Source organism: Trachemys scripta, chromosome 2 (assembly GCF_013100865.1).
Source record: "Trachemys scripta elegans isolate TJP31775 chromosome 2, CAS_Tse_1.0, whole genome shotgun sequence".
NCBI lineage: Eukaryota > Metazoa > Chordata > Testudines > Emydidae > Trachemys > Trachemys scripta.
The window spans coordinates 75,975,368-75,989,330 of record NC_048299.1 but is presented as its reverse complement, the minus strand read 5'-3'; the positions used below and the strand labels follow the sequence as shown (position 1 = coordinate 75,989,330).

Sequence of the window (13,963 nt, the reverse complement as noted above, 5' to 3'; positions counted from 1 at the left end):
AGTGAAATTGATATTTACCTACATTTACCAAACACAAATCTAATCCTTCCAAGCCTACTTAGAACGGAGTCTTTAAATGATTAAGAGTATGGAACATCTTCCATATGAGGTGAGATTAAAAAGACTGAGACTGTTCAGCTTGGAAAAAAGATGACGGGAGGGGGGACGAGCAGGCTATGATGGAACCAGGGCTGGCTCCAGGGTTTTGGCCGCCCCAAGCAGCCAAACAAACAAACAAAAAAAGCTGCGATCGCGATCTGCGGCAGCAATTCAGCGGGAGGTCCTTCACTCCTAGGGTGACCAGACGTCCCGATTTTATCGGGACTGTCCCGATATTTCCTTGTTTGTCCCGCGTCCCGACCGACGTGCGGTCGGGACGTGGGACAAACAAGGAAATGCTCCAGAGCCCGGAAGTGCTCGCCCCCCCACCCCCACCCCCCGAGCCTGGGCCCGCGGCGGCCCCGGAGTGGGGGCAGCAGGCCCCAGCCCCCCTGTCCTGCTCGGGTCCCGCAGATTGCACCAGCTGGGCAGCAGCCCAGACATGACTGGTCAGGGGCTGGGCGCAGCGTGCGCGCTGCTGGGTCCCCGCAGCAGGCCCGGGCTCGGGGGGTTCGGGCCCAGGCGCCAGAGCCGCAGCCGCCGAGCTTGGCCATCGGCCGCTTCCTCCCCCTGCGGCAGTGGGAGCTGCAGGAGCGGCTGCTCCCGAGTCCCGCTGCCCAGGGGGGGAGAATAGCTGCCGCCTGGCCCCGCGGGCTGCCCCCCTCCTCTCCCTACCACCCGACTGAGTCCTGCCTGCTCGGGCCCAGGCCGGACTCTTACTCACCCCAGCCCCGCGCTTCCCCTGCGTCTCCTTGGCCTCCCTCCAGCGCTTGTGGAGGAAGGGTGGGGGTTTTTTTTTGCCACGCCTCCCCCCCTCCTCCCCTCGCGTCACCCTCCCCCCGCGTCCAGATATTTGACTTGGGTGATCTGGTCACCCTATTCACTCCATCAGGCCCTGGATGGAACTCTATAAAATCATGAATGGTGTAGAGAAAGTGAATGGGGAAGTGTTATTCACCCCTTCACATAACACAAGAACCAGGGGTAGGCCAATGAAATTGATAGGCAGCCTATTAATAGGTTTAAAACAAACAAAAGGAAGTACTACTTCACACAACGCACAGACAACCTGTGGAACTTGTTGCCAGGGGATGTTGTGAAAACGAAAACTATCACTGGGTTAAACAAATAATTAAATAAGTTCCTGGAGGATAGAGCCATCAGTGGCTATCAGCCAAGACAATCAGGATCACAACCCCATGCTCTGGGCACCCCTAAGCCTGACTGCTAGGTGCTGGGCACCAGGAGATGGCTCACTCAGTGATTGCCTGCTCTGTTCATTCCCGCTGAAGCACCTGGCACTGGCCACTGTCAGAGGGCAGGATACTGGGCTAGAAGGTCCATTGATCTGATCCACTGTGGCCAGTCACATGATCGCACCCCTTGTCACAACGCCTGTCCCCAGCACCCAGAGCTCGCGGACGGGATGGGGCAGGGCATTGCCAGGCGCTCTCCAGCCCCCGCGGTGCCTGTGGCTCTGGGGGTGTGAGCGTGGGGGGACGAGCGGAGCTATGCCGGACACGGGGGGGGGTCACGTCTATTTACCGTCTCATCCCCGCCCCCGGCCCAGAAGAGGAGGGGGCGCGGGTCCCACTCCTGCGTCCCAGCCGGGATCTCGGTGCACGGCCCCTCTCCACCCTCCCGCTAGCGCCTCTCGGAGCCCGGTGTGTCCCCGCCCCCCGCATGTGTTTGGGACCGGTCTCCTGGAGACGCCGCGCTGCCCGACGGGATACAGACACCCAGGGCGGACCCAACCAGTTCCCAGAGAGAACCCGAGCTGGCTGGTCACGTGACCCGGCGGCGCCCCCTCTGCCCTGTTCGCATGGAAAAGGACGTTAACATTACCCGCCGATGAGCGACTGAACAGTGACGCGATAGGGTGGGCGTGGCTTCACCACACGTGATTCCCGGGTCCTCCTCTCTTGATGCGTCCCCCCCCCCGGAAGTGGAGGCTGTTTGCTGGGCACGGGTCGTGTCTAGAGGGGCGGAACTGAGTCCCCCGAGCTGCGGCAGCGACGGGTCCCTTATACGGCGCGCACAGAGCGACTGATCCCCCCAGCAGCCGCTGCAGCGTCCCTGGGGACGGGAGGCTCAGCAGGAGAACGAGGCACCGCTCGTGTCTCCCCGTCTAGTCACCCCCCCCCCGGCAGGCACACCCCGAGCCAGGCCTTGTCAGCCCTACCGAGCCCCGGCTCCTGGGCGGTGAGAGGCCCCGGCTGGGTGAGGCGCGTTCCCTGCATTGAGTTTCTCTGGGTGAAACGTTATAGCCGGGACTGTCTCCCGCCTCTCGCCGAGCTGGCCACGTTACATACTACACGGGGGGCGGCGTCTCTTCCTTTCCCGTGTCTATTTCAGTGGCACAGAGGCTGAGGGCGGCTTAACAAAAACTTACGGACCAACTCAGCCATTTACACACTACTCCTGCTCAGGTGGGGAATCACTGAATACGACTGCCTGGAAAGGCTGGAGGACAGAAGTAGGCGCACTTCCCTTTTTAGATGCGCAATTTTCAATGCCCATGGATGGCACTAGAAAAGTCAGTTGGCATCGTTAGCTCCAAGTCACATGGGGGTGGGGTAGTGCAATTCTAGTAGCTGTAGTTCAAAACAGTTTGGCCTGTCAGGGGAAAAGCTAGATGTAAACAGTGTGCATCACTTCCTTTTGCCCTGGGGAAAAGTTTTGTAACAGTCACTTTTGGACTCAGAATTAGCAGGAATTGAGGTAAGTGGACAACGCTAGTGTGTATTAATCTGATCATTAGTCTAGGGGTGAGGTTTTGTGCACTGTACTTGAAAATTAAATTGTTCATTTGTTTGACTACAGGTGTTACAGGTTAAGAGCATGGGCATCCATGGATTAATGAGCTATGTGGGAGAGCATAAGCAGTTCTTCACTGATCTACAATTAAGGAATACAAAAATAATCATTGATGGAAATAATTTGTTTCATCGGCTTTATTTTGAATCAAATCTAGACCTCCAGCATGGAGGGGATTATGATTCTTTTACAGATATTGTACACAAGTTTTTTGAAACTATGTCTGTATGCAAAATATACCCATATGTTGTGTTAGATGGAGGGTGTGACTTGTCCGATAAGAAGTTTGTGACATTAAAGGAAAGAGCCCGGGATAAGATCCAGGTAGCATATTCCATCTCTAGAGGTGGTGGTGGAAGTGTGCTACCCCTGCTCACGAGAGAGGTTTTCAAGCAAGCCTTGACCAAATTAGAAGTGCCTTTTGTCCAGTGCTTCTCAGAAGCAGATAGGGATATTATGTCATTAGCTAATCATTGGAATTGTCCCGTATTAACTTTAGACAGTGACTTTTGTATTTTTGATTTGAAAGCTGGGTATTGCCCTCTGAATTACTTTCAGTGGAGAAACCTTTGTACCTGTGAAGGCACACTGGACTGCTACATTCCAGCTCGATGCTTCTCTTTAGAGAGACTGTGCAGCCACTTCAGTCATATGAACAAAGCCCTTCTTCCTCTCTTTGCTGTAATGAATGGTAATGATTACATTAATCTGCCAGCTCTAGAGACATTCTTCAGCAAGGTGCGCCTGCCAGTTGGAGGCTCTGGTTGGAGGGGGAGGAAGCATGTCCGCATTCAGGGACTTCTAAACTGGTTATCCCGTTTTGCTGACCCCACAGAGGCTATAGACAATGTACTGAAATATCTTAAAAAGCATGAGAGAGAAGAAATAAGGAAGCTTCTATGCGCTTCCATGAAGGAATATGAACAGTCTGATGTGAATCTTGAGGATTTTTTTCAGAATGGAACCTATGAATCTCAGGTGACCAGGAACTTAGAGTTACCACAATGGATGCTTGAGGCTTTTGCAAAAGGTCATTTGTCTCCATTCATTAGTGATGCCCTTCTATTAAGAAGAACAATCCTTCATGTCCAGGTGGAGAACATGCAGAGGCCTAGTGCTCACACAGTAGCCTTACCCATTCGTCAAGTCATCTATGGGTTACTTCTGAACGCCTCTCAAAATTCTGAAGTTACTTCCCCAAGTAAGCAGTCCAACAAGCTGCCGATTGTCCGTGAATTTGATAGAATCCAAAAGACTCTTAAAAAATCCTTTGTTCCAACAACAATGCTGCCTCTGGATTTTTGTGAAGACCATCGCCCTTTGGCCACACTAACTGAGGTACGGTTGTCAGAACAGATATCCTGGACAATAATCAATGTTGTGAGTGTAATGGGGGGGAAAAAACTTGGGTGTCAATCCAGTCAGTCATTTTAGTACCAGATATAGTACTTACAAGTGACTTCTATAAGATGGCTCATGGTAATAAGCACTACATGCATTACTAAGTGTAGGGTCATAGTCTTTGGTGTGCAGCATATGTTACAATTACACAATTTAGTTATTTTTTAAAAAGGAACACTTGACAAGTTATAGGCCTTTACCACCTTTGCCTATATTTAATTTTGCCTAAAACTTTCTATTATAAGCCTGGTTTAATTTGCATTCAATTTTGCCAAACTAACCCTTTAGGCCAGAGCTTTCAGAACAGAAACATTTTTTTTTTTAAATCTACATGCAGAATAATCCTTGATTTAAAGAGCTGTGCTTTTTTTTCTTCTGTCCTTGTGAATATCCAGGTTTGGTTAAGCTATACACTTCAGGACAAGCAGTCACAAGCTATACTGAGTATATGTTAGAGGCTTTCTGCTAAAATTTCTAATTCATCTAAAGCAAACTTCAGCCCCCCAGTTCTGTGTGTGCCATCTGCAGCGAGTACACTTCTAGTTTTACAGAGCTCCCTACATGGCTCCAGACAGTAAATAGACAAAGCAGCAGCTGAAGAAAACATTTTGGGGAAGAGAAGGAAACAGTTGTCGTCTCAGTTCTTATATTGACTAGAGGTGGCAATCCTGTGTGGTTTAGTCACTATTGATCAAGGCCTCGTAACTCTTATCTTTAGAGGAAGGAAAATGTCTTTCCTCATCCCCTTTTAAAGGGTACATAATTGTGACATTGCACAAGGTCACGGTGGGGAGAGCTTGGAATAGAATCTGGCTCTAATATGGTAGATGCAAGTCTCATCAACTGCCCACTCCACGTTTCAGAATGAATGCTCCAGATCTGTGTTTAGCAGTGCTGTATGTAACCATTAAAGTATATTGGCAAAGTGTGTACGTCTCCTGTTAGGGAGGAAACGGAAGGGACACCATGAAAAATATCAGGGGGTAGCCGTGTTAGTCTGTATCTACAAAAACAACAAGGAGTCTGGTGGCACCTTAAAGACTAACAGATTTATTTGGGCATGAGCTTTCGTGAGTAAAAACCTCACTTCTTCGGATGGATCCGAAGAAGTGAGGTTTTTACTCACGAAAGCTCATGCCCAAATAAATCTGTTAGTCTTTAAGGTGCCATGAAAAATAGCAGCCTATGACCGCTATCATTTACTCCTTTAGCCCAACTGGTGCTATAGATCTCAAGGACCTGCATTCAAACCCTGCTGCTGACCCATGTACATTTGTTTTCATTTTTCTTTAAATTAAGGAAACTGCATACAAAAATCTTTAAGTGAATATTAAGATTGCAGAGTCAAGCAAGCACAAGTTAGTAAATGTCCATGCAACTTTAAATTTGTCTCTGTGTAGGCACTGTGCTAGTCTTTAATTAAATTATTACATAGTTATGTGTTCTAGGACCCACCCTGCCTTGTTCAGTGTATAGGGTGGACCATAAATGAAGCAAAGGGTTACAGGAAGAGAAAAGATGTTCTTGCATTTTTAGCATTGGATTGGGGCCCAACAGTGCTGGGTTCTCTTTCTGCTCTACTGCAGATTTGTCTGATAATGGGTAGGGCCCTACCAAAGTCATGGTCCATTTTGATCAATGTCATGGCCAGAGACTTTTTAAATTGCTCTATTTCACATTTTCAGCTGTGTGCATCTGAAATTTCAGAGTGTTATAACCATGGGGGTCCCAACCCAAAAGATACCCAGAAGCGGATCTGATCTCACCCACACTCCCAGCATTGCCATGCAAGGGAAGGAGAAGTGCTGTCGCTCCTCAGCCCACCAGGGACTTACGGGTAGGAACACCCTGGCTGGGGCACTTCCAGGAGCAGAGGCATATTGGACCCTCCTCCACAAGTCTCCTCCAGCTGCAGGAACCTCCTGGGCTGGAGCTTCCTGCAGCAGGGGGAGACACTCAGAGGTGGGTCTGATCTCCCCCTGAGAGCAGCCATGCAGTGGAAGGATAAGTCCTCCCCCTTCCCAGCCCAGCTAGGACTTGCAGCTAGGAGCCCCCTGGCTGGGGCATTCCCAGCAAGGGAGAGCAGATTTCATTGGGAAGTGCTTATTTCACAGTCTGAAATATTTTTCATGGCTATGAAATTGGTAGGGCCCTAATAATGGGCAAGACTATAATGCATGTACACAAAGCAGCTGAACTAAGGTTGCACAGGTTCCTATAATACTACAACTGCAAAGTTTTTTGTATATAAATACAATTTGTACCAGTGTTACTGTAATGACTAACTCATTTTAAAAAAAATTCTAAGTCTCATTTACTAGTCAATTTCTGAAGCTAGATTTTCACTTGTATGGATTGAGAGCTCTTACAGTACAAGTGGTAACTGCAGTTCTCTGCCAAAATCCAGATAGAAGATTCCACTGGGAGTATAGATCAATAGTATGGATAGTTGAATGTGTGGTAGTTTACAACCTATGGTGCAATGCTAACTCCTGAAATGCAGGTAATGTAGGACAGACACCCTCCAGGACATAGCCAAAGGAGGTGGTTTTAATGCATAACAAGTGGCTAGATTTTCAATGTGCTCAGCTCCCAACTCATTTAGGCATCTAACTGCAACACTTCCAAAAAATTTGACCCTTGAAAGATAATGTAGGAAATACAATATACTGACATCTTTTAAAAAAGATTAAATATCATTCCAAAACTATTCATTCTACAGAATGATCTGTTTAAGTTGTAATTCACAGTTTGAAGTCACTTTCATTAGTTCAATATTTAAAAGGTTTGACATCTTTTTGAAAAAATTAACAAGGTACCGGCTAGCTTAGCATTAACACAGAAGTCATTTGCCTTTAGGTGAAGATGGCAAATAAGTGTAGATAGACTTTCTTACAGCAAAATAAAGCCAGACCTCTTCATAGTGTATCCAAAATTATGACTTTTTGGCAGGTGTCCAGATCAGATCGGCTAAAACTTCTGTTGGAGACATTAGGAGCGAAAGCCAACATCCTACAACCCATCCCCAGTCCCTTGTGGCTCCCTGTTGCTGTAACCTGCTACTGGACACATTACTCAGAACCCAAAGTGAAATTGCATCATTTACAGGCATTACTTCTAGGAATGGTATTTGGGGAATTGCACAGGACAAGTAGCAGCCCAGGTAGGTCCCCACAAAACTAAAAACTTTACATGTTTCTAGATGTTTCATACTTATATGCAAATCTACATTCTAGCCCCAGTTTCCCCTTTTGTTTTTGTAAAGACCCTCCACTTCCATAGGAATTAATGGTGATTTACACTCTACCTTCAGCAGTCAATTTATACATTGGTGAAGATGAGAGGCAGTGCTGTGTCACAGTTAGGACTGAGAGACTTGAAGTTAAACTCTAACTTCTATTCCCAACTTGTTGTGTGTTTGGGAAAGACCTCTAACTTATCTGTGCCTCAGTTGCCTATCTTTAAATGGGTAAAATCCATATGGACCTTGTCAGGTGGTGTTGGCATTTGTAAGTGTGCTTCAGGTATACTATAAAAGTGCAAAATATTTTTTCAGACTTACACATGCATCAAATGTTGATACTTCTATAAGACTTATTATTCAGTAATGAACTTTTACTAAAGTCAGTTTGTACTTACAGGAAACACATTGTTCATGTGCGAGGCCAACAATAAATTCTAATTCAAAGCAGACTCAATAGGGAAGCTTTGAAAGCGAAGCTATTGCCTCTCTTCCTCATACTTTCAGAACTTCATACATTATAGACTGGGAAATTCTAGTAGAAATTTGGCCAAAGAAATTGTCAGTACAGTATCAGTAATAAATAAAATCCTGTATTGAGAGAGTTCTTTAAATAGGTAAGTCCAAGAGACTAAGCAAATTTAGTACTGGCAGCAGCTAGGCATTGAGGTTCTACTTCAGATTATGAATTCTAGGGCAAGAATAGTCAGTACACAGTGCTTGGCATGATGGGGTCCTGATCTCTAATTGGGCACTCTAAAAAATGAGATTAATATAATCAGTAGTGCCTAAAGTCAGAGCCTTAACTATATTTTAATAAGCAGCCAGAACATTCAGGATTAGCGTTAAAACTAATTAACTTAGCCTGTTGTGACTGGGTATTTTGTCACAAGTATTATGCACAATGATCAACTATAATCTTTACACACAACGCGGGGCTGAGTTACTATCTAAACTCAGAACTGGTAGGGTTTTTTTGGTTTGCTTTTGCTGGTTTATGATTAAACCTATTGGAAATGTTACTTTAGCATAGCATTTGAATAACCAATTAGTAAGCAATAATTAGTACTTCAGGATTAAATCCTGTTTAAGGCAGGGGGGTTTCCCCAAAACATGGGGGGAAGCTATCTTAATACTGCAAAAGTAGCAAGATTTAAGTGTTTGATATTATCTTAAAGTTAAAAGGTTGTGGGGAGAGGTTTTTAGGTAACTTAATACGCCAGCCTTAGATTTAGGAGGAATTCCTGATTGTATGGGAGGAAGAAAGGGTTATGGATTACAGAAGCTGGGCAGGCAATTCTCAGATACTTCTCATTAACCTGACACAGTGGGATCTTTTTAAAAGATTTTCCAGTTGGCCCACAACACAAGTATGTGCACTCTTAGACATATAACTAAGCCAACAAATAGATTGAATTTTTGTTTGTCTCTCATGGCTTTTGGTACTTAAACTGATTACTTCAGATACTTCCTGATACTTGGTGTTTAGAGGTTCACAGGCACCATTAATTGTACATACCAGTCATGCTTTGTATAGTAGAATGCATAGGAGCCTCTAGAAAAACCCTTATTTTCTTGTTCATTCATAATCTAGATCCTGTGGTTTTCCATATCAAAGATAAAATGGTCTATGACCAGTTTCTAAAATGGAAAGAAAAGAATTTTCAGGAATTACTGGATTTAGACACAGCACACACTTTCTGCCAGTGGCAGTGCTGCCTCCAGATGGGATTGCATCTCAACCAGCTACTCTCTACTCCTCTCCCTGAACCAGAGGTAACACGGTAAGAACCTGTAAGAGACCAGCCTTCTTCACAAGGTGCTCCAAATATAAAGCACCCTCACATTGTGTTTTGTCTTGTATTATACCTGCTGTGCCTCTGGAATGTAAGCTCCTTGGGTGAGGGACCCTTTAAATTTGGTACAGTTCATATTCTGTTGTATAGCACTAGTACTCTGGCACTTAATAAATGGCAACAGCTTCTAATGTTTCAGCAAAATCATGGTTTTTGGTAATTACCACATATAAATTCCAATATAAAAATCTTTTGAACCAAAATATAATTAAAATTTTACCCTTAATGCTTTAGTACATACTGTGACTGAATTCAAGCCATGTGTAAAAAATTTAAAGTTTGGGCCTGATCTTGCACACCCTTTGAGGCCAATGAAATGACTCCTGAGAGTCAAATGTTAAGATCAGAACTAAAGTATGTAAACATGTAGGCCTGACCACCTGAGACAGACAACTAGGAGATTGCAAAATGTAGAAGTGCATCAAGGAAGGGAAAAGGTACAATAAATTGAAAACATGAAAAAAAGAGTCTGGAAATCACTGGCATATAATCCTAAGCATTTTCACTTGAGCAAAATTATTTATACCTGTTACTACAGAAGATTCACAAACTTAAATATGATTTCTATCTAGGATCTGTATTTTCAGTGTTAAAGCTGATTTTAAACATCCCTCATGAGATGCAAGTCTTATGTAGGGTTAAAAATGCACTTTACTCAAATTCAGCTCAAATATTCAAGGTGCAGTTAAAAAGCAGTTTCTCTTCCTTGGACAAGTGAGTTCTGCACTTCTTGTTACTTGAATGGATGTGTAAAGGTCTTCTTTCCACTATATTCATGTCTAGGTCCAACTGAATAATATGCCTATATAGTGCTCAAATAAAAAGCATGCATTGAAGATACAAGTAATTTGATTTTTCTTCTGATTAAACCCAAAATGGAGTTGTCACCTGAAATTTCTTTGGCTTTATTGTGCCTGCTGGTTCTAAAACCCAATAAAATTAAGAAATATAGTAATGTAAATATGTACCTGCAGACAAGCTGGATTTGAACTCATCATGAAGATGCCTTTGGGATTGTTTCTTTAAAAGGTTTTTATCTAAAGAGTTCATTCAATGATTATGTAGTTTGTTTTTCCCCCCACTAAACAGTATAGTTTTGCTAGCTATAGTTCAATACAATTCTAAATTTAATCTTTCCTTCCTTCGGGCAGGCTTTATTGTGGGACCCTTGTGCATAGACTATGCAAAGAGCTTAAATCAGCACATGGAGCAGAGAATCTGCTTATCTCATCTCCAAAGATAAGCCAGCTTTATTGTGATCTGCTCCATGCAGTAAAGTCAACTGTACCTCCAGACTTCTTCCAGGAGACAACCAAGACGACCAAATCCTGCAAGGAAAAGAACAAGCAAGCCACAAGTCAAGCAGAGACTACCAGACAGCATGCTACATTGGAAGCTCAGCCTCTCTGTGATGTTAACAATAGGTTTGCATCACTAATGGTGGAAGACTGAAAGCAGCACATACATGACATTCAAATAATTCAGCCTTGTGAATGGATCAGTTACAATGAAGTGGGTGAACTGCATTGGAACTTAACTGGCCTTTTTACAAAACTTGATTCACATGGATCAATTTTTAGAATGAATCTTGCTAGTGATTCCCCCCCCCCCCCAATAACGTTCTTATAGGATACGGTCTGAACTTTCCAAAAAATGGTCAGTCGTTTGATGTCCTTGAATACAACAGAAGAAACGAAATTTGCAATTTTAAAGTAAAGGAGTAAGGGGACACTATTCTCCCCACCCCTCCAACCACCATTTTCAAAAAAACACGCCATCACAACTACATACTTGACATGGAAAGCTAATCATAAATTTAATTCTGCAAGGCCAGCGTCCGCCAGTGAGATTTTCAAAAAGTTTCCAAGGGAGGAACATGGGTGCCTGACTTCCATGGATTTTCAGTGGAAGTTGGGCCATCTGCTGTGCCTATGGTATTCTAGTTACTGAACTGTCGGGGAAAGAAACTGGAACGTATCCTTTTCTTCTGTGTTTCTCTTAACAAGAAACAGGTTTGGATAGTCACTACCAAGCCTGAATGCTACCACCGAAAGTAAACTATTTTTTTTCTTCCATCAAGTACCTTTGATACCACTTGAGAAACTGTCAAGCAAGGGTCTTTTCCCAGAAGATTCCAAAAATAAAAGGAATGTTAAAACAAAGATTCATTTTAAATAAATTATTTATGCATATAGGTTTGACAGGCTCCATCTGATTTGGTTTCCAACATACTCCTGCAGTAAGATAGCTAGTATTTACTACTCTTGTTCCCCTTCAAGAATCAATTGATTTCTCTCTCTCTCTCAAGGTTATAAAGGTTTTTAGATCATTAACCTGTGTCTTTAGTCAGAGTTGTGTCCACTGTTCACCAGAAAGAATGGTTACTTACCTTACAGTAACTCTGGTTCTTTGAGATGTGTTGTCCATGCAGATTGCCTGCTTGGGGCATACGCATCCCTTGTGCACAAGATGAGATTCTTTTGGATAGCAGTATCCATTAGAACCATGGCTGCGCCCCGAGAACCCTCGCAACCATTGTAGCCCAGGGCATAAGGGGTGGGGGCAGCCTCAACCACTTCAGTTTTTGCCTTTACCTGATCACACCCTCCCCAGGTGTAATCAGTGAAATTACAGTGCTCTCAGATTCCTTAAACCTGTAGTAACACCAAAAGGGTTAATCTCAGTTACCTTATCAGAGGACAAGGAAAAAAATAGCAAGCAGGTGTTGAGGAAGAGACCCCCTGCCCCCCGACCTCTTGCTTTCCTAGTAGTTGGTGATGTGTTGGAACAGGCTGGATCTGTTTTGAGAGGGTGATTTTGGTCTGGATACCACCGAGGAAGCAGTTTCTTAAAATATGGGTGATACCTCAAGGACACCAATAGAGGTTCAGGGTGGGTGGTGGTGGTAGTAGTAGTAGTAAGGGGGAGGAGCCCACATGGGAGGATAGCAGCTTGGTTGTTCCTTCTCGGTCCAGAAGGCTTTTGGGTGCCTCTTTGGGATTCCTCCCTCGACTGTGTGTTCATGTCCCACTAGGTTATCCATGGTGGAGAGGTTACATTCTGGTGAGGAGGATCTGCTGCATTCCTCTGAAAAGGCTGAGAAGGCAAATTCTTCCATAGGTGGGGCACACCAGTCCACAGTCCTGCCTACTCAAGTTTATGGGCAGTACCAAAAGATCACAAGAGGGACCCAGCCTGTTCATTGCCAGTGTCTGTCCAAGGTCAGAGATTCTGAAATTGGTCCCACAGCCAAGTAAGCCTCTTAAGAACTCGCTTGCAGCAGTGCTAATGAGTCAGTCAGTGCTGGATGAGCTTCCGGCGCCACAGCAGTTACGCAGATGTGCACACCACAGGTTCTCAGCCAGTGTGGAGCCATCCAGTGCTGATATTCATGGTGCCAGAGAGGGGCCTATCAATCCAAGTAGTAATGGAGACACTCACTTTTCACAAGGAGCACTGTGTGATCTGTGTTGATTTCGCTTTAAATGGATTTGAGCAAGGTTTAGCCTGAGGCTCTAGGATGTTGGAATACTGGGGTGGGACTTTTGTCTGGCTGCTGACTAGAGGAAATTTGTGCCTTCCCTGGGCTCTGAAGTGCTGTTCTTGGTGGCCCCTCTCCTAGGTCAATGCCAGAAGAGTGGGCTTGCCAAGTGTCCAATGAGCTTGGGGTGACAAGATTTAATGAGGCATTAGGAGTATGACCAATCAGGTGGAGGCGGTCTTTCTGGTTGTTTGTCAGGAACTGAAGATGCCCACATCAATTACTCTAGAAAATGCAGCTTCAGTCTACCTTCTCTAGCTTTCATCATGTCCTTGAGCGAGACTTGCACACCAGGCAGCCTTCAGGCACTCGTCCTAGGCATAAGAGGCATCCCAAGCGCCTGCAAAAACAAACAAACACACACATTGCTGTACAGCAGGATGGGCAAGTCTTGACTCCTGGAGACTTGACTTTTGGCTATTTTAGGCCTAGGTACAGTGTGCTCTAGACAGTGGGGTTCAGTCTCACAGCTATGAGAAATGAGGAATGAGAGGCAATTGAGGCCATCCCACCCCTTATACCTTTTGGCTTCTGTTTGGAAGGCTCTCAAAGTGCAGGCAGAGCCCCCATGGACACAGCTATTCAAAAGAATCCGATCTGTGGCAGATATGCAATTGGTGTGGATAAACACTAGAAAAATGTAAGGATATCTATATTTGATTTCTGCATCTTTGGCTATGCTTACCTTTCAATCCTGTGTCTTGTAGACTATTTCTCACAGAGGACAAAAATATCTGAAGTAAAGGTGATTTGTCAGAACGATGCAAATCAGGGGTTGGCAACCTTTCAGAAGTGGTGTGCCAAGTCTTCATTTATTCACTCTGATTTAAGGTTTCGCATGCCAGTAATACATTTTAACGTTTTTAGGTCTCTTTCTATAAAAGTCTATAATATACAACTAAACTGTTGTATGTAAAGTAAAGTTTTTAAAAATGCTTAAGAAGCTTCATTTAAAATTAAATTAAAATGCAGAGCCCCTGGACTGGTGGCCAGTACCTGGGCAGTGTG

General features: G+C 44.6%; 2 protein-coding genes across 8 annotated transcripts in view; one reads left to right on the top strand and one right to left on the bottom strand.

Annotated features, from left to right (window-relative positions):
• The window catches only part of NEK11 (NIMA related kinase 11), a 182,890-nt gene extending 181,132 nt beyond the window's left edge, over positions 1-1,758 (bottom strand). For all 4 annotated transcript variants that reach the window (XM_034760915.1, XM_034760913.1, XM_034760914.1 and 1 more), the window contains exon 1: positions 1,645-1,758. The gene's annotated coding sequence lies outside the window, so the exon portion shown is untranslated. The remainder of the gene's footprint in view (positions 1-1,644) is intronic.
• Positions 1,759-2,044: 286 nt separating this feature from the next.
• ASTE1 (asteroid homolog 1) lies at positions 2,045-13,304 on the top strand. Of its 4 annotated transcripts, none has more exons than XM_034760911.1 (5): positions 2,045-2,528; positions 2,923-4,254; positions 7,270-7,480; positions 9,153-9,342; positions 10,566-13,304. In XM_034760911.1, the coding sequence occupies exons 2-5, from the start codon at positions 2,941-2,943 to the stop codon at positions 10,864-10,866; spliced, it is 2,016 nt and encodes a 671-aa protein (XP_034616802.1). In that variant the 5' UTR covers positions 2,045-2,528; positions 2,923-2,940; the 3' UTR covers positions 10,867-13,304. The 4 variants fall into 4 exon arrangements, with proteins under 4 accessions (XP_034616802.1, XP_034616800.1, XP_034616803.1 ...); XM_034760909.1 differs by having other exon boundaries at positions 2,045-2,820; XM_034760912.1 differs by having other exon boundaries at positions 2,045-2,820; positions 9,153-9,334; positions 10,566-10,740.
• The last annotated feature ends 659 nt before the right edge of the window (positions 13,305-13,963 follow it).

Excerpts from the sequence above, each read along its gene's own strand:
- ASTE1 (XM_034760911.1), top strand. The coding sequence starts at position 2,941 with ATGGGCATCCATGGATTAATGAGCTATGTGGGAGAGCATAAGCAGTTC. Across the intron at positions 7,481-9,152 it reads CAGGACAAGTAGCAGCCCAG|ATCCTGTGGTTTTCCATATC; the intron begins GTAGGTCCCCAC and ends TTCATAATCTAG. Across the intron at positions 9,343-10,565 it reads CCTGAACCAGAGGTAACACG|GCTTTATTGTGGGACCCTTG; the intron begins GTAAGAACCTGT and ends TCCTTCGGGCAG.